This window comes from Hyaena hyaena, unplaced genomic scaffold (assembly GCF_003009895.1).
Source record: "Hyaena hyaena isolate Hyena2069 unplaced genomic scaffold, ASM300989v1 scaffold_1811, whole genome shotgun sequence".
Lineage (NCBI taxonomy): Eukaryota > Metazoa > Chordata > Mammalia > Carnivora > Hyaenidae > Hyaena > Hyaena hyaena.
The window spans coordinates 6823-25001 of record NW_024082439.1 but is presented as its reverse complement, the minus strand read 5'-3'; the positions used below and the strand labels follow the sequence as shown (position 1 = coordinate 25001).

Below are 18179 nucleotides of genomic sequence, written 5' to 3'. Positions count from 1 at the left end.
TTTTTTTAAATATTTTTATTTATTTCTGAGAGAGAGTGTACGTGGGGGAGGGGCAGAGAGAGAGGGAGACACAGAATCTGAAGCAGGCTCCAGGCTCTGAGCTGTCAGCACAGAGCCTGACGCAGGGCTCGAACCCACGAACTGTGAGATCATGACCTGAGCTGAAGTCGGACGCTTAACCGACTGAGCTCCCCAGGCGCCCCTAAAAACTTAATTTTTAAGCAATCTCTATACCCACCGTGGGGCTTGAACTCACGACCCTGAGATCAAGAGTCACACGCTCCACTGACCGAGCTGGTCCGGGTGCCCCCACTGTGAACACTTGGAGAACATTCTAGAAAGAAGCCCTGGACCCATTGGCAGTCACCACCCATTTCCCTGCAGCCCCTCGTCTTGTCTCTATGTTTGCCGCTTCGACTGTCCGTGTGAACGCAGTCTGCCACAGGTGGCTTCTCCCACTCAGCGTAGTGTCTTTAAGGTCCATCCGTATCTTGGAACTTCCCTTTTCTCCTCTATGGCCCAACAGCCCTCCGCTGTGTGGGGACACCACATTGTGTCCCTGTCCACGGGTCAATGGACATTTGGATGGTTTCCCCTTGTGGCTCTGGGAACGATGCTGTGACCCCTCACGCACAGATGCGGGAGCCGAGCGGGGAGGTGCTGGGTCGTGTGCGCCCCTATGACCCTGTGTGTGCGGACGGGACTGTGTCCTGCTTTCACTTGGCCCGAAAGGCGGGTTTAGAGAGGGCTTCGGCGTCCCTGCGCGCGGAGCGCCGTCTCCCTTCCCTTCCCGGCCGCTGCTTTCTTCCCAAGGCCGCTTCATCGTGCCCCTGGCGCTTTGCACCGTCCCGCCTGGTTTCTTGTCTGGGGGTTCCTTTCTCTTCTGTCGCCTCCACCTAGAACGTTGGCTTCGCGGCACGGAGAACCGTGTCCCCGGTGCAGCAGACGTTCAGTAAATATTTACGGAACAAGCGAGTAGACGTTTCCCTTCCTGAGAGCGGGGACCTGATTGTTCACCCAGCTCTGGTTCCTTCGTGCGACCCCGAGCGTGGCAGGTGCTTGTTGGCACAGGAGTGGCGAGCGCGGCTGGGGAGTCCAGGAGCCGCGAGGGGAGTTTGGGCTCCCAGGGGTGGTTATGCATGGCAGGGCTGGGGGGACCCCTCTCTCAGGGTCCCCAGAGTGTGCGGGAGGGAGGCTCTGGCCCACTTGGTCTGCGTTGGCCTTAGCGGCTCTCAGGAAGCCAGGGGCTAGAGGGGTTTGGGGGTGAAGGAAGACGGGGTTCCAGGTGAGTCAACGTCCGATCAGCAAGCATTTGTGGGGTCGCCTCCGCTCTGGGCGCCGTCCAGGGTGGTCAGGCTGAGGGAGCCGCGTCTCTGCAGTCTGGTCGCTGGGCGAGTGGGGTGTCCCCTGCGTCGCACTGACGTGTCCGGCGGGGAGCCGGGATGAACTTGGGGAAAGCCTGCTGAGGCTGCTGGGAAGTGGGCAGAGGCCGACGTCGTGAGGTCGTGAGGGTCGTTGGGCTCAGGAGGTGTGACGTCAGGAAGGCGCTCTGTAGGGCGGGGCGGGGTTGGGAGAACCCTGATCCCTACTCGCTTCCCTGCTTTCTTTCCCCCAGAACCTCTCAGCTGTCGGGGCGCTGGTGGGTCTCAGCAACGCCCGTCTCGGTTCCATCAAAACTCGGTGAGTGTGCGCCCTTCTCTCTCCAGGGGGGTTTTCTTATGAAGTGGGCCGTGTGTCTGTCCATCTCTCCAGCGTCACCACCCCGTGGATTCCAGAGACTTCTCTGTTCCTGGAGTGGGGAGGGTTTGTTCTTTCCATGGGCTCCCTTGAGTTGAGCGTGCCCTCCTGTCCCCCCGCAGGATCACCCGGGACCCCATCCCCCCCTCGGGATCACTTGGGCCCCCCGTCCCCCCCGTGGGATCACCTGGGCCCCCTGTCCCCCCCGCGGGATCACCCGGGCCCCCCGTCACCTCTCAGGATCACCCGGGCCCCTCGTCCCCCCCGCGGGGTTACCGTCCCCCCATCCCCCTGTGGGATCACCGGGCCCCCCGTCCCCGCTGCACGCCCCTCACCTCAAGCCCTCCCAGCGCTGCAGGAGTTAGAGCACCGGGCGTCTGTGGCGACTTCTCGCTCTGCGCGGTTAGAGTAGAACGAGCTTCCTCTGCGCGGGGCTTGTCGTCACCTCCTTGTCTCCTGTAAGTTTTGAGGGGCTGTGTCTGCTGTCCCTGCTGGTGGGGGAGAGCCCCACGGAGCTGTTCCAGCAGCACTGCGTGTCCTGGCTTCGCAGCATCCAGCAGGTCTTGCAGGTAAGGCCGCACCCCTCCCCCATCCCCTGGGCCCCTGGCTCCTCCCAGGTGCCATGGGGGGGGGCTGGGAGGGGGTGCAGGGCTGGGGAGGGGTGCGGGGGGTGCTGGGGAGGGGCGCGGGTCGGGGAGGGGGCGCGGGGCGGGGAGGGGTGCGGGGCTGGGGCGCTGGGACCTGGGTGGTTCAGACAGAGTGGGCAGCGGAGGTCTCCCGCCAGCAGGGAGCGCAGGCTGCACGTGGGAAGGGTGCTGGGGACGGTGGATGGTCTTACCCACGAGCTTGTTTAGTTCATTGACCTTTGGCAGCTGCAGCCCCGACCGTGTTCACTTCTTCGCTAGCTTTTTTAACAAGCGACATCTTGAAAGTTCCTTTTCCTAAGTATTTTATTTTTATTTCTATTTATCATCATCATCATCATCATCATGTTTATTTACTTATTTGCTGCTCTTTTCTTCCTCTCTTGATGTTTTAATTTTTTCCTACTCTTTTTTTTTTTTTTTTTATTTCTAGGAGAGAGAGACAGCGTGAGCAGGGGAGGGTCAGAGAGAGGGAGATACAGACTCTGAAATAGGCTCCAAGCTCCGAGCTGGCAGTCAGCACAGAGCCCGACGCGGGGCTCGAACCCACGAACCGCGAGATCATGACCTAAGCGAAAGTCGGACGCTTAACCGACTGAGCCACCCAGGCGCCCCAAGTTTTTCCTACTCTTACGTCCTTCGATAACCTCCCCCACCTAGTTCTTCAGCCAGCGTGTTCTGAGCACTTGCAGGCGAGCGCTAGGTCCTGGGTGACAGCGGTGAGGTGGACTTTAGCCCTGCTTTCATGGTGTCTGGAATCTGGCACAGGGTGCAGGGAACTTTCTGTGGAGTAAATGTTTACAGGTAGGGGAAATTAAAAAACAACAACTTTTATTCAGAAAAGGCGTCATATAAACCATCCCCTCCTAGTTTGTTCTAATTAGCTGGTATTCACATTTTTAGGGTGCATATTTGGAGGAGATTGATGAATCTTCCCTCTGTGGTGGCCTTAAACAGTTTACTCCTTCGTAGAAATCCTTGTATCTGAGTGAAAGACGCTCTTCTTGAATAGGCCCAGTTGTGGTTATTCTACTTTAATTTTCCCTTGAAACCAAAGCATTTTCATCCTTATTGCTCTTGAAATTTACTGTCCTTTGCATACCTAGTTGTAAATATATGTGAAAGTGTTCACATCTCAGCTAGTTAACTTTTTTTGATGTTTTTCATTTTTTGAGAGAGGGAGTGCGCTCCTGCACACAAGCTGGGGAGGGGCAGAGAGAGGGAGAAAGAGAATCCCAAGCAGGCTCTACACTGTAACCATAGGGCCCGACGTGGGGGCTCGAACTCATGAACTGTGAGATCATGATCTGAGCCAAAACCAAGAGTCGGACGCTGAAGGACTGAGCCACCCAGGCGCCCAAGATCTCAGCTAACTTTAAATAGCTTCTGAATTTGTAAACTACTGAAAACTGTCTCAGTTACACCGAGTAGATACTGAGGGCCTTAATGTAATCGTAATTCTGTCTCCAGAAATTCTCTAAATGATGCTGTTTAGTGTTAAGAGTGATTTTGAGTGTGCCATCTCGACAGAACTCTGTTCATTGTTCCCTCAACAAAATAATTGAAGGTAGTTTTCCATCCTATGTTTAGCCACTTAAAAAATTTTTTTTTATTATATCGTATTAACATTTTTAAAAATGTTTTTTAAAAATTTATTTTGAAAACGAGGGGTGCCTGGGTGGCTTAGTCGGTTAAGCGTCCGACTTTCGCTTAGGTCATGATCTCGCGGTTCGTGGGTTCGAGCCCCGCGTCGGTCTGTGCTGACTGCCAGCTCAGAGCCTGGAGCCTGTTTCGGTCTGTGACTCCCTCTCTCTCTGACCCTCCCCTGCTCATGCTGTCTCTCTCTCTCCTAGAAATAAATAAAACATTAAAAAAAAAATTAAAAAAAAATATTTATTTTGAAAACGAGAGAGAACGTCCACGCAGAGGAGGGACAGAGAGAGGGGGAGAAAAAAATCTCAAGCAGGCTCTGCTCTGTCAGCACAGAGCCCAATATGAGGCTTGAACTCACGAACCGTGAGATCCTGACCTGGGTGGAGATCAAGAGTCAGACGCTTAACCAGCTGAGTCACCCAGGCGCCCCATTTTATTTTATTTTTTAAGTAGGCTTCACGCCCAGAGTGGGGCCCACTGTGGGGCTTGAACTCAGGGCTCCCGAGACTGACACCTGAGCTGAAATCAAGAGTCTGATGCTTAAACTGATTGAGCTACCCAACGCCCCTCTCCCCGCACGGCTGTGTGACACAGCAGGGTTGACACCCAGCACTGTGGTAGTTTCAGGCGGAGCGTACGGAGGTTTGACGATTCTGGACTTTCTGTGGTACAGATGGTGAAGCTTTTAGGCTGCGCAAACCACATATGGGTGTTGTTACATTTTGTGCCTTTTTTTGTCTTCCAGCCGTTTAAAAATGTAAAAATCACATTTAGCTTGTGGGCCATGCAGAGACGGGCAGCAGGCACCCACAGGCCGCACAGTTTGCTGGCCCGTTTTCTAGCGGAAGAGACTTTACTTGAATAATGTAAGATGGGAGGGGGCGCCTGCCCGGCTCAGCTGGTAGAGTGTGCGACTCGCAACCTGAGGGTTGTGAGTTCAGGCCCCACGTTGGGCATGGAGCCGACTTTAAACAGAAATAGAGGCAGTTCTCTGAGAACTGAGAACGTGTCACGAGAACGTGGCCTGGGGTGGGGTGGGCGCCTTTGCCATCAGGGCCAGTGGTTCAGGGAGGGTTTGTTGGAGTGGGTTGGGCCAGGGAAGGGAGAGAAGAGGAGGTGGTCCATCCGAAGGACTGCGCGCAAGCTGGCGGGGCTGGCGGGGCGCCGGGAGGCCGGCGGGGGGCGGGGACCAGATCACGGGTGGCGTCGTGGGCATGTGAGGGCGTTCGGGGTTCATTCTCCGGACGGTGGGAGTTCGTGGAAGGTTTTGAGTAGGGGTGAGGAGGGCGCAGTGGTGGCGGAAGGGCCGCTTGGGCTGCCGTGTGGAGAGGGGATGAGGAGGGAGCCAGATTGGGGGCAGGAAGGCCCCCAGAAGGGAAACGTCGGGGTAGCTTGGCCTGGAGAAGAGGCCGTAGACACGAAGAGAAGCCGATTGAGCGCGCGCGAGGGCCACAGGCGCAGCGGGCGGCTCCTGACGGCGGAACTGGTCGGGGCCGGACGCGTCCAGGACGACTCCCGGATCTCCGAGCGAGGGGACAGCCAGGCTCCGAGGGGACCGGGGGGGGGGGACACCGGGCTCTTAGAAGCCCCCTTGGCAAGCGTGCCCCTGATCTGGGGAGGGGCAGCGGCCAGGTGTCTCAGCGCGGCCCCCGGGGCTCAGGGGTGCCGGCTTCCGTCGCTGTGTCTTCCGCAGGGGAGAGCCCCCGTCAGCCGTGGGGCGGCAGCTGAGGCCGAGTCCTCGGAGCGCTTTCCCCACCGGCACGCGCGGCGTTCGGAGGCGCGCTGCGGGTCGCGCTCCGGTGGGGGAGGCTGGGCTCCCGGGGCCGCTGGGCTGCGCAGCAGACGGTGGGGGGAGGAAGAGGCAGGACCCCTTGTTAATGCCCCTCTGAGGTGGAGGGAGGCGAGCACGGCCTCCTGGTTTCTGGGTTTGGCAGCTCGGGTTCGAGGCCAGCAGAAGTGTCCGAGGCCAGGGGTGGGGGCGCCAGAGCTGGGGAGGGGAGCGAGCCGCAGGTGGAATGGAGTCGGGCAGCCAGACGATCCTTTCAAGAGGGAGAGGAGTTGGGCAGAGCGAGGAGGGGCTCAGAGAGGGTTTCCAGTGGGGGCACCTGCCTGCAGGCAGCGTCCGTGTGGGGGCCCGGCTGGAAACCAGGCCTGGGTGACGGTGTCAGGCCCTGAGAGCAGGGGGCTGTCCTTGCACGGGAGCCGTGGCAGCGGGAAGCGGGGGCTGTCTGGGCTTCCGTGTCCTCTGTGACGGTGGCAGCGGTGGGGAAGGTTCCAGTCGTGGGGAGGGTGCGGAGGAGGCCCCGCCCTCACTTTCCACAGAGCGTGTCTGGGTGCCGCGAGGCCTCTGGTGTGGCAGGAGGTGGGCGCCGAGCGCCTTCTCCTTGGGTCCGTGCTGGTCTTCTAGGGAAGCCCTAGACCCAAACCGCTGCTTCCTCCGCGACTCCGCTGGGTGTGAGCCGGGCAGAAGCCGGCGTGGCCGCACGGGGCAGTGTGAGCAGCGCCCTTCTCCGTTCCCGGTGGGGAGTCGGCCCTGGAAGGCGCACGTGTTGCGGACGGAGGTCAGGACCCCCAGGTGCCCGCGGTACGGAAACTCAGCCGTGCGGCCTTTCTGTAGCCAGAGGCGCTGCGTTGGGTGCCCGTCGCCAGCGCCCTTTCCCTGTGGGTTCGCTGGCGGCAGCACCTTCACTGGTCTTTCTCAGAAGCCCCGCGTCGCGCTCCTCTTGGTGACGCGGAGGTCAGGCTGGGAGCACGGGTGGTGTCGCTTTCAGTCCCAGGACCCGCCGCCGACCATGGAGCTGGCCGTGGCCGTGCTGACGGACCTGCTCCGGTACGCGGCCCAGCTGCCCGCGCTCTTCCGCGACATCTCCATGAACCACCTCCCCGGCCTCCTCACCTCCCTGCTGGGCCTCAGGCCAGAGGTGAGAGCCCCCCCTCCCCCCGGCCTGGGCCCTCCCAGAGCTTACCCGCCATCAAATTACAGTCGGGGGAGGGGGGGGCAGTGGGCGGCGAGCGAGGCAGGACCTGGAAGGGTGGGGGTGGGAGGGGCCTGGGGGGCAGCGGGCCCCCCGCCCCGGCCTCACTCTCTGTTTTGCCCGCAGTGTGAGCTCTCCGCGATGGAGGGAATGAAGGCTTGTATGACCTACTTTCCTCGGGCGTGTGGGTCTCTCAAGGTGAGCTAGCGCGCGGACCCCTCCCTCCAGCGCGAGGCTCGGTGGCCGTCTCCCCGCAGACCCACGGCCAGGGTGTCCGAGCGGCGGTCCGCCCAGCCCTCCTTCCTGCGTCTGCAGCTGCGACCGTGCCGCCTCCAAGCGCGGAAATGCGTTCTCGTTGCTCCCTCACGGGTGAGGGCGTGGAGTAACTGGCCTGAGGTCGGGAAGGATCAGACCCTGTGTCTGCGGCCGGAGCCTGGGCTCTTGACCCTCCCTTCCCTCCTCTCTGGGCCTTTAGACTCCCCTGCCCTCTTTCCTGCCGTCCGGCCTCGCTTTGTTCCTTCCTCCAGGAAGCCTTCCCGACTTCTCACTTCCTCGTATCAGTTGTGTCTGATCTCTCCGTCCCTTCCCCCCTTCCCCCAAGCCTTCATGATCGTCATGATCTGCAGGGGGGCCGTGCGGCGACGTGGGCAGGGTACCGGTGGGTCGGGAGGGAGTGAGGGGCCGGGAGAGAGCTCCAGCTTTATTCCCAGGAGCTAGAGTGACACGTTCTGTCAGCAGCGCCGGTAAAGAGCCCTGCGTAACCGGCTCCTTCGTTGCCGCAGCGTCCTTGGGTGCCAGCCAGCCCGGGGGAGCAAACGGTGTCCTGAGATTAAGTGTCCTTCCTTCCTTCCTCTGGGACACCCAGCGCCGCGCTGGTGGGCGGCCGCTTAGCGGCAGGCAGCGGCCCCTCGTGCGTTCCGCGGCTTGGTTGCCTGTGGTCAGCGTCACGGTCGGGAGCGTGCCGCCAGGTTACGATGAAAGGCAGGTCACGCGGTTCTGAGGTCGGGTCGGGAACGTGAAGGAAAGGGAGGGAGTCGATGGTGGCACTGCTGCGTGCGGGCGGCGGCCCCCGGGGCGCTGGTGTCCGTGGGGGACACGGGCGAGGGCGCGGGCCCGGAGCGGGCTCACCGGCTTGCCGTCCGGTCTGTAAGCCCTGGCAGCGCCCGTGGTTCCCGCAGACCCCGACCCCCCACGAGCCCTGAGGAGTGTAGTCCGGTGGGCCGACAGGCTTCCGCGGGGAGACGCAGGCGCTGTCCTTGGCTGGGGCGGGGGGCTTGGCCGGGAGCGGGTCCCCCGAGGCCGTAGTCCCGGCCCCTCGAGCTGTGTCCCAGGGACGCGGCTCAGGCCCTCCCAGGTCTTTGGTTTCAGCCCTGAGCGCAGGTAATGGACGTCCGGGTGGTCAGCACACGGTTTCTTCAGGGAGGCAAACGAGCGGAGGCAGGCTGTTTCTTAACTGAAGTTTTACCAAGTTCAAGTTTTCCAGAACACACTGTAAAGTAGCATCTGGAACCGCACAGGCCAGGTGTTTGTCCCGAGCCCCCGCTGGTCAGGGCGGGTGAGGCTTTGCTGCGGGGTCCTTGCCTGTGCCTCAGGGCGGGGGGGGCGGGGGGGTGCTGGGTGTCGCCGGACTCCCGCAGCCGGGGCTGGATGCTGAGGGTCCCTGTGTGGGGGCCCCTGCGATCTGGCCATGAGCGGGGAGAGCTTGTCCACGCTACCTCACAGCCTTGGGGACACTGGGGGCTTTTGACATCGGGCCTGTGTTTTGAGTGTCTTTCCAAAGGCCGCAGCTGGACTTGCACTTGTTCGGCGCGTGTGCCTGCAGCTCGCGGAGCGCACGGGCCTGACCCGCAGGCAGCTAAGAGTGCGGGAGGCTCCGGGCGCAGCTTGTACTTGGAGAGGCTTGCGGCCGGGCCTGTTTGCTGTGTCCGTCTGTCCCCTGGCCTCCCCCACACAGTGTGCCCCCTGCCTTCCAAGCCTGTGAGGTCAGCCCCGCACGGGCTTCCTCCCCTCCCCCGTCGGGCGAGCAGTTGCTTGGGACGGGTGGGAACAGGCCCCTGCCCTGTGCGCTGGCGCACTTGCTCTCCGAGTGACACGGCTGCTGGGCCTTCTGGGCCGGCCTCGCGCTCAGAGCCGGGTCCCCGGGCTGTGCTGCATCGGGTCACGTATGCAGACTTGTCTGGGCCTCGGCCCAGCTCTTTAGCACCAGCATCTCGCGGAAGGTGACCAGAGGGCAGGATGCCACCCTACCTGGGCCTTTGGCTGCTCTCCAGGAACTGCCCTCCTCAGGGCTGGGGGAGTCTGGAGACCCGTGGGCGGTTCCTGTCCCAGGTCTGAAGTGTTCTGAACCCTCCCGCACCGGCTCCGAGACCCCTGTCCCCGTTTGGTGGGAGCCGGGCAGCCAGAACCGCACTTGCCACGGGGCAGGCGGGAGGGAGCCACTGGGGGCTTGGCTTCCGGGCCACACGCCCACCTCCATCCGTGAGTCCCCGCTGAGGGCCCAGCACCACAGCCCATCTTCCTCCTTCCTGCAAAAGTCTCCCTTGTGCCCTGGCCACCCTGGGGGCCCTCCCCCCGGCCTGGGATGGGGGCCGTGTCAGCGCCTGGTGGTGTGTGTCCCCCTCGGGGCTTCTCACATGGATCCCATTCTCAGCCTGGCCGCCTCCCAGCATCTGCCCCGTGCGGGACACCCCTGCTGATTCCTCGTGTCCTCCTGACCACCCCCCCCCCCCCCCCCCCCCCCCCCCCCCCCCCCCCCCCCCCCGTCTCCCCGTCCGTGTTCTTGACCTCGTCTGTGCCACGGTGTTCTCACAGCTGTCCAGTACACGGAGTCGCAAGGGAAGCCGATTTGGATTGAAATGTGTTTTAAACACTTGTGACCGAGCAGCGTCTAGTTCGTCAGCGCGTCACAGGACGGGGCCCGACGGCTACTGACGGTTCACGGTAGTGGAGCGGTGTTTCGGGACGCCTGTGAAAACCAGTGGTTTCTACCGGTGACCGTCAGGGGCACTGCCCACGGCACCGTGGCCTTTCGTCTGCGTTTGTAGCAGAAACGCACCCGTTTCACTTCCGTGTCAGTGAAAATGATAAAAATACTTCTTTCCCTGCCGCGTTCCCAGGCCTGCTGATCCTGGCCCCGGAGAGGCCGCGTGTGGGCGCCGTGACGTGGCGGGCCGGGTGCGCCACCTTCCCCTCTCGCCTGACCCCCCCCTTGCCTGCGCACCTCTGCACCTTGGCTTAGTGCCTCACTTCCCAGTGTGCCCTTCGCCGTGTCTCAGCTGCAGGGGTGCGGGCGTGGCGGTTGCTGCTTTTTCAGTATTTTCCGCCCTTTTGGCCTGAGGGACAGGACCCTCAGTTTGCAAAATCGGCGGGAAGGAGCCCGGTGTCGGGGCCGAACAGGAGGCAGGCCGGGGCAAAGGCTGACGTTCGGGGTGTCTTTGGACTCTGAGCACATGCGTTCTGGGCACGGCGCCCCCCAGCGTGCTGTGCGTCCTGGGTCCGCGGGAGGGAAGGGCCTGGGCGCCGGCTCACCAGCCTCTTCCTCTCTGTCCCCTGACCCAGGGCAAGCTGGCCTCGTTTTTCCTGTCTCGGGTGGATGCCTTGAGCCCTCAACTCCAGCAGGTAAAGGGAAAGGGGGGGGTGTTGGAGAGTTTGGGGGCCTGAACCGGAGCCACCTTCTCTCGGCTTTTCTCGCTGTCACGCCGTTGGCCTGCGTCCCCGCCTCCCCCCACGTTGTACATCAGAGCCACACGTGACTTCGCCTCCACGCCCCCGTCTGTGCCCTGCCCCACTGTCCCTTCCTGTCCCCCTCCGAGCTCTGCTTCTCGGCCCGCTGGGGCGGGGGGCTTCCCGTCTGACCGCCCTGCGCCGTTTCTCCCGCAGCTGGCCTGTGAGTGCTACTCCAGGCTGCCCTCGCTGGGGGCCGGCTTCTCCCAGGGCCTGAAGCACACGGAGAGCTGGGAACAGGAGCTGCACGGCCTGCTCGCCTCCCTGCACGGCCTGCTGGGGGCCCTGTACGAGGGGGCGGACACGGGTAGGGGCCGCCGCAGGAGGGGCCGGAGGGGGGGCCCAGCGGGGTCAGGCGGCGCGGCCTGGCTCGCGGGTCACCTCCCGCAAGACAGAGGGAAGGGACGGCAGAGGCGGGGCCTCGGGGTGCGAGGTGCTGGTGTTTCCGCGCAGCCCCCGTGCCGTACGAGGGCCCCGGGGTGGACGTGCTGCTCGCGCCCTCGGAAGACGGTGATACCCACACGCTGCTCCGGCTCCGGCACAGGTTTTCGGGCCTGGCCCGCTGCCTGGGGCTCCTGCTCAGGTGTGTGAGCGAGGGCTGGGGGGACGGGGGGTGTCCCGTCGGGGAGCCTGTGCTGATGGTGTCCCTTCTCTCGTTCCCTTCAGCTCTGAGTTCGGGGCTCCCGTGTCCGTCCCCGTGCAGGAGATCCTGGACGTCATCTGCCGGACCCTCAGCATCAGTGCCAAGAACATCGTAAGTGGAGCTTGTGCTCTGTGCACGGCCCTTCCTTGGGACGGGGTGACCGGCCACGGGGAGAGCCGTGCGGGGCCGAAGCGCCCAGACCGAGCCCTGCCTGGGGCGGTGGCAGCTGGCGCCTTCCTGGCGTCCAGATGCCGCTGCTCCTTGGGGCTCTCCCGACACACGCACGTCCCAGTGGATTCGCTCACGCTTCCAGGATGGCTTCCGGCACGTGCTTCCCTAGGGGAGGGTGACCGGGGTCAGCTGGGTCACTGCTGAGAGGGCCAGCCGGCCTCCCCTCCTCCTCCCTCCAGGGTCTGTCCCCGGGACGGGAGGCGGTCTCACGGGCGGGCTCCTCCCTGGGTGCACACGTGTGGCGTCTTCTCTCCCGCACGCCTTCCCTGCGCCGTCCCTGCAGAGCTTGCTCGGGGACGGTCCCCTGCGCCTGCTGCTCCTGCCTTCCGTCCACCTGGACGCCCTGGACCTGCTCTCTGCGCTCATCCTCGCGTGAGTGGGGGCCGGGGCGGGGGGCGGGGTGGGGCCGAGGCCGGGCGGGGGGGTCACTGTTCTGTCTTCCCCGCCAGGTGTGGAGGCCGCCTCCTGCGCTTCGGGGCCCTGATCAGCCGCCTGCTTCCCCAGGTCCTCAGTGCCTGGAACCTCGGTAGGGATGCCCTCCCTCCGGGCCAGGAGCGGCCTTACAGGTGACACGCGAAGGAGGAGTACGGAGGGGAGGGCACGGTGGGCCGGGGGCCCCGAGGGGACCTGGCTGGCGGCGCCCCTGACAGGCTGCTCTCCCTCCGCTCGCCCCACAGCGCTGTGCGAACCAAGGTGTACGCCGTGTTGGACCTGTGGGTGCAGGTGTGCGGGGCCTCGGCGGGGGTGCTGCAGGGGGGCGCCTCGGGGGAGGCCCTGCTCTCTCACCTGCTCAGTGACATCTCCCCGCCCGCCGACGCTCTGAAGGTGAGCAAGGCCTGGGACTGTCTCCCGAGGGCCCCCACTCCGGTAGTCTCCGTGTTCGCCCGCGTGTGTGACTTCCGCTCCCCCCCCAGCTGCGCAGCCCCCGGGGGAGCCCTGATGGGGGGCTGCAGTCCGGGAAGCCCAGCGCCCCCAAGAAGCTGAAGCTGGACATGGGGGAGGCCATGGCCCCGCCCGGACAGCGGAAGGGGGACAGCAACGCCAACAGCGACGTGTGCGCGGCCGCGCTGAGAGGTGGGTGAGGCCCGGCCAGCGCGGGGCTGCGGGCGCCTGGGGCCGGGCGTCAGATGGGGCTCCGGGCCCTTCCTGCCCCTGCAGGGTCTCCGCCGGCCACGTGCTGTCGCCGCACAGGGTGGGGGTCCTGGCCCCGCGGCGCTTGCGTCCTCCCCGCCAGGCTGCTCGGTGGGGCTTCCCGCTTTCGCTGCCTGGTCGGGAGGCGGGAGTGTAGCTGCTACCGCGCGGTTTGTGGGTGACTTTCCTTTGGGTCCTGTGTGTGGCACGGCCGGCCGCCCACCCGCCTGAAGAGGGTCCCGCTCTCGGAGTCTGTGAGCGCGGGCACGGCGCGCCGCCTCATCCGCCCCTGCTGTCCGCCGTCCTGGGCCCCCCGCTGTGCCGTTGCGAAGCCCAGTCACTTGACTGAGTCGGGGTGGGGGCGGCGGGGCTGCGGAAGTCCCCCCCCACCCCCCGCCTGAGACGCCCCTTCTCCCCCAGGCCTCAGCCGGACCGTCCTCATGTGTGGGCCTCTCATCAAGGAGGAGACTCACAGGGTCAGTGGCGCCTGGTGTCCGCGGGGATGGGGGGGGCACCGTGTGCGGGGGGGGGCTGCCCCCTGGGGTGGCGGGGTGGCGAGGTGGCGCGAGCGGCCGAGCGGCCCTGGACAAGGCTCCGGGGGGCTTGGCGACGCCCCTAGGTGTGCTCCGTGTCCTTTTCAGAGGCTGCACGACCTGGTCCTGCCCCTGGTCATGGGGCTCCAGCAGGGCGAGGCCCTGGGCAGCTCCCCGTACGCGAGCGCCCGCTGCCGCCGGGAGCTCTACCGCCTGCTGCTGGCCCTGCTGCTGGCGCCGTCCCCCCGCTGCCCGCCCCCCCTCGCCTGTGCCCTGCAGGCCTTCTCCCTGGGCCAGAGAGAGGACAGCCTGGAGGTGAGCGCCGCCGGGCCGGGCCGCCTCCACGCTGTCGGTCGGGATCGTCCTGTTTCCGGGGTGCGAACCCCCGCATTCCCGATGTCACAGCCTCCCCCTCCTCCCTCAGGTCGCATCGTTCTGCTCAGAAGCGCTGGTGACCTGTGCTGCCCTGACCCACCCCCGCGTCCCCCCCCTGCAGTCCGTGGGCCCCACCTGTCCAGCGCCTGCACCCGCTCCCCCTGCCGAGGCCCCGTCTCCGTTCAGGGCCCCACCCTTCCACCCCCCAGGCCCCATGCCCTCCGTGGGCCCCATGCCCTCCGTGGGCCCCATGCCCCCCGCGGGCCCCATGCCCCCCACACGCCCCGGGCCTCCAGCCACAGCCAACCACTTGGGCCTGTCAGTTCCCGGTCTGGTGTCGGTACCCCCCCGGCTCCTGCCTGGCCCTGAGAACCACCGGGCAGGCTCAAACGACGAGCCCGTCCTCGCCCCCAGCAGCACCCCTCCCCCGGCCGTGCCCCCAGATGAAACTTTCGGGGGCCGAGTGCCAAGACCGGCCTTCGTTCACTACGATAAGGAGGAGGCGTCCGACGTGGAGATCTCCCTGGAGAGCGACTCCGATGACAGCGTGGTCATCGTGCCTGAGGGGCTGCCGCCTCTGCCGCCCCCGCCCCCCGCGGGCACCACGCCCCCCCCTGTGGCTCCGGCCGGGCCCCCGGCGGCCTCCCCTCCCCTGCCAGCCAAGGAGGAGCCTGAAGAGCTTCCCGCGGCCCCGGGGCCCCTGCCGCCCCCGCCGCCCCCGCCCGTGCCGGGCCCCGTGGCCTTGCCGCCGCCGCAGCTGGTCCCCGAAGCGCCTCCTGGCGCCGGAGGACCCCCCGCCCTGGAGGAAGACTTGACGGTTATTAACATCAACAGCAGTGACGACGACGAGGAGGAGGAGGAGGAGGAGGAAGAGGAGGAGGAGGAGGAGGAGGAGGATTTTGAAGAGGAGGAGGAAGAGGAAGAGGAGTATTTTGAGGAGGAAGAGGAGGAGGAAGAAGAGTTCGAAGAGGAGTTTGAGGAGGAGGAAGGCGAGCTGGAGGAGGAGGAGGACGAGGAGGACGAGGAGGAGGAGGAGGAGCTGGAAGAGCTGGAGGAAGTGGAGTTCGGCCCGGCAGGCGCCCCGGCCGAAGAGGGGGGCCCTCCGCCCCCCAGCCCGGCTCCCGCGCTGCCGCCGGCCCCGCCCCCCGAGGCCCCGCCGGAGCCCGGAGGGGAGCCCGGGCTGCTGCTGGAGGTGGAGGAGCCGGGGCCTGAGGACGCGCCGGGGGCTGAGGCCGCCCCCACGCTGGCCCCCGAGGCGCTCCCCTCCCAGGGCGAGGGGCAGCCGCGTGAAGCGGGGAGCCCCCCGGCCGGGCCGCCGCCTCAGGAGCTGGGGGAAGAGGAGCCCTCGGCTCCCCCGACCCTGCTGGAGGAGGGGACTGAGAACGGGGGTGACAAGGTGCCACTCCCCCCAGAGACGCCTGCGGCCGAGGCAACGGAGGCGGCGGCGGCCGAGGCAGAGACGGCAGCCCTGCAGGAGAAGGTGAGGCGGGCAGGGGCGGGGGTGCCCTGGCGTCCCGGGTCCGCCCCGCGTGGCCGCTTCTAATCTCCTGTCTTTGTCCTGGAAGGAGCAGGACGCCGCGGCCGCCATGCTGGCTGACTTTATCGACTGTCCCCCTGACGACGAGAAGCCCCCGGCGGCCCCCGAGCCTGACTCCTAGCCCGCCGCGCCCCCCGCTCCCGTTTCCAATAAAGTTGCGTCCTGGGCTCCCGACTGCTGCTTCCGCCTTCCGCGCGGCCGCGTCCCCGGCTCCGCAAGGGCGTCTGCAGCGCCGTCCGGGCTCCCCGTGGCCCGGGGGGGGGGGGCACCCACCTGGAGGGGGCCGGGCCGGAGTTGCCCGAGACCTGCCCTCCGCACCCGCCGATGCCGCGCCCTGGCCGGGCTGCCCGTGGGGGGGGGGGGGTCGGGAGGGGCCGGGAGACGCGGCCCCGCCGGTGTGGGCGCGGCGGGCCCCGTGTCCTTGTCCTCGAGCAGAGTTTGTGGCCGCGCGCGCGCCTGCACACCTGCCCCCTTGCTGTGAAAGGCTGAGGGACGTGGCAGAACTTGGAGAAGTTGGGGTGGGGGGGCCCTGGTCCGTGGCCCCTGCGAGGCTTGAACCTTGAGGGACTGGTCCCTCCCGTGGCCGTGTCCACCCCCCATAGGGGTTTCCTCCCCCCTCTGGGACACGTGTCCCAGCCAGTATCCGGTCCCCTGAAACCTCAGGCCTTGTCGGGCCACGTGCGGGGGCCCAGGGCCGTGGGTGCGGGTGTGGGGGCCCTGTGGTGCTTGCGGACGCCTGCGGAAGCCGAGCTTTACGTGCCTTGAAAGTGCAGGAAGGGGCCTCGGGGTCTTTTTCCCAAAGGTGTGGCTCCTGAAGGGCCTCTTCGACACTTGAATGAATTTCTGGAAACTTTCTTGGGTTTAAAAACAATTCCCCCCCAGCTTGTTACCTTGAAAATTTTCAAACGTGCAGAGAAGTCTGTGATCTTTGTGTGGACTCCCCGGTTGGCCATGCTGTTCCGTGTCCCGTTATTTCTGTGGCTCTTGTTTTCCTTATTTAAGTCCAAGTTCATTAACATACAGTGTCGTAATGATTTCAGGAATAGAATTTAGTGATTCAATATTTACAGATAACACCCAGTGCTCATGCCAACGGGTGCCCTTGATCTGCGTCGCCCATGCACCCCCCTCCACTGCCATCAAGCCTCGTTCACTGGATTTGAGAGTCTCGTATGGTTTGTCTCCCTCTGTTTTCCCCTCCCTTCCCCTGTGTTCATCTGTTGAGTTTCTCAGATTCCACACATGACTGAAGTCCTATGATCCCTGTCTTTTACTTGGCTTAGCAGAATACACTCCAGTTGCATCCACGTTGTTACAGTGGCAAGATTTCCTGCTTTTTCCTGGCCGAGTCGTACCCCAGTGCGTGCGTGTGTGCGTGTGTATAAACCACACCTTCATCCAGTCAGTAGCTGATGGACATTTGGGCTCTTTCCGTACTCTGTCGTGGATAGCGCTGCTGTAAACATTGGGGTGCATGTGCCCCTTCGAGTGAGCGCTCCTGCGTCCTCTGGGTTAGCACCTCGTCGTCGTCTAGCTCTGTCTTCACATGCAGGCATGTGCACTTGTACACGCACGTGCGTGTCTGCCCGGAATCCGCGCTTTCCTACCTGTAAACGTCCGTTGTGGACCCGCCCTTCACCTCGAAGTTCCTCAACATTCTCCCTCTCGAGATTAAGGACGTTCTTCTGTGCAGTCACAGTACCACTACCCAACCTAAGGAGAGAAATTCGGTGATAGTGTATATGGTCTGTGATACTCAGATTTCCCTGCTTAGTCTGGAAACGTGTTTTGTAGTTTGTGCTTTTTCTTTGTTGTATTTGTGGTTTCAAGTTCAAGAGGTTTTTAGGCGGAGAGGGCCACTTGAGGCCTCAGGACCACTGGAAGGGCGGAGGTGCAGGAGTCCTGCGATGGTGATTTTTCACCAATAGGAAGAACCTGAATTCTGGAAACGGCAGATGGGTGGCGTTGACCCTGAGGCTGGCACAGCTTTCTGATTTAAATTGTGTTCTCCATAGATAATCCGATCATGTGGCGAAGAACTGAGCAGGTGCGGTTTTGTTGAAAGGCCGCCTCGCCCCTGCCTGCCCTGCAGGCACGGAGAGGGCACCTGTCCTGTGCTCGCCCGCCGCTACTGCGTGCGCGCTCCCCGCGGCCGTGTGCGTGCTCCCGCCGCTACTGCGTGCGCGCTCCCCGCGGCCCTGTGCGTGTTCCCGCCGCTACTGCGTGCGCGCTCCCCGCGGCCGTGTGCGTGCTCCCGCCGCTACTGCGTGCGCGCTCCCCGCGGCCGTGTGCGTGTTCCCGCCGCCACTGCGTGCGCGCTCCCCGCGGCCGTGTGCGTGTTCCCGCCGCCACTGCGTGCGCGCTCCCCGCGGCCCTGTGCGTGTTCCCGCCGCCACTGCGTGCGCGCTCCCCGCGGCCGTGTGCGTGTTCCCGCCGCCACTGCGTGCGCGCTCCCCGCGGCCCTGTGCGTGTTCCCGCCGCTACTGCGTGCGCGTTCCTTGCCGCAGCCGCGGGCACAAGCACACGTGTGCAAGCCTCCCTTTAATCTGCGCACGAGGGTGGCGCGTTATCACTTAGCATAAATCAGTTTTGCTAAGCGCCGGGACTTCCTCATCGAACGCGGAGCGCCAGGCACGTGGTGGGCAGCGCGCTCTCCTTGCCACGTGCTTTGGACGCGGTTCTAGACGACAGGAGGCTCTAGAGGGAGTGCGGCGGGTGGGGAGCGACCGCGGGCCTCCCCCGGGCCCCCCGTGGCTGTCCCTGTGTGACAGGGACACGGCGATGTTGGCACAGCTGGGGGCACGCACGCGAGCAGGGAACAAAGCGCCAGAGTGGCGGCCCCCGCCTCGGCGGGGGAGGGGTTGTGTGCCCGGTGCGCGTGCGGGGCGGCGGGTGAAGGGCGTGTGTCCGGCGGGGGGGCACAGGTGTGAGGGGTGTGTGCCCAAACATTCAACGGGGGGATTTTCAGACGCTAAACGTGGAAGGACTTACGGAGGG

General features: G+C 64.6%; 1 protein-coding gene across 4 annotated transcripts in view; it reads left to right on the top strand.

Annotated features, from left to right (window-relative positions):
• The window catches only part of PELP1 (proline, glutamate and leucine rich protein 1), a 30149-nt gene extending 14793 nt beyond the window's left edge, over positions 1-15356 (top strand). Inside the window, exons 2-17 of one of the 4 annotated variants that reach the window (XM_039224879.1) lie at positions 1616-1680; positions 2201-2306; positions 6806-6955; positions 7136-7207; positions 10568-10627; positions 10889-11039; positions 11186-11315; positions 11399-11486; positions 11890-11978; positions 12056-12172; positions 12284-12431; positions 12521-12680; positions 13158-13213; positions 13379-13585; positions 13695-15125; positions 15217-15356. In XM_039224879.1, coding sequence (XP_039080810.1) covers positions 1616-1680; positions 2201-2306; positions 6806-6955; positions 7136-7207; positions 10568-10627; positions 10889-11039; positions 11186-11315; positions 11399-11486; positions 11890-11978; positions 12056-12172; positions 12284-12431; positions 12521-12680; positions 13158-13213; positions 13379-13585; positions 13695-15125; positions 15217-15303 — 3117 coding nt within the window. In that variant the 3' untranslated portion in view covers positions 15304-15356. Of the gene's footprint in view, positions 1-1615; positions 1681-2200; positions 2307-6805; positions 6956-7135; positions 7208-10567; positions 10628-10888; positions 11040-11185; positions 11316-11398; positions 11487-11889; positions 11979-12055; positions 12173-12283; positions 12432-12520; positions 12681-13157; positions 13214-13378; positions 13586-13694; positions 15126-15210 lie in introns of all 4 variants that reach the window. The other 3 variants (XM_039224878.1, XM_039224877.1, XM_039224880.1) reach the window with 3 other exon arrangements.
• The last annotated feature ends 2823 nt before the right edge of the window (positions 15357-18179 follow it).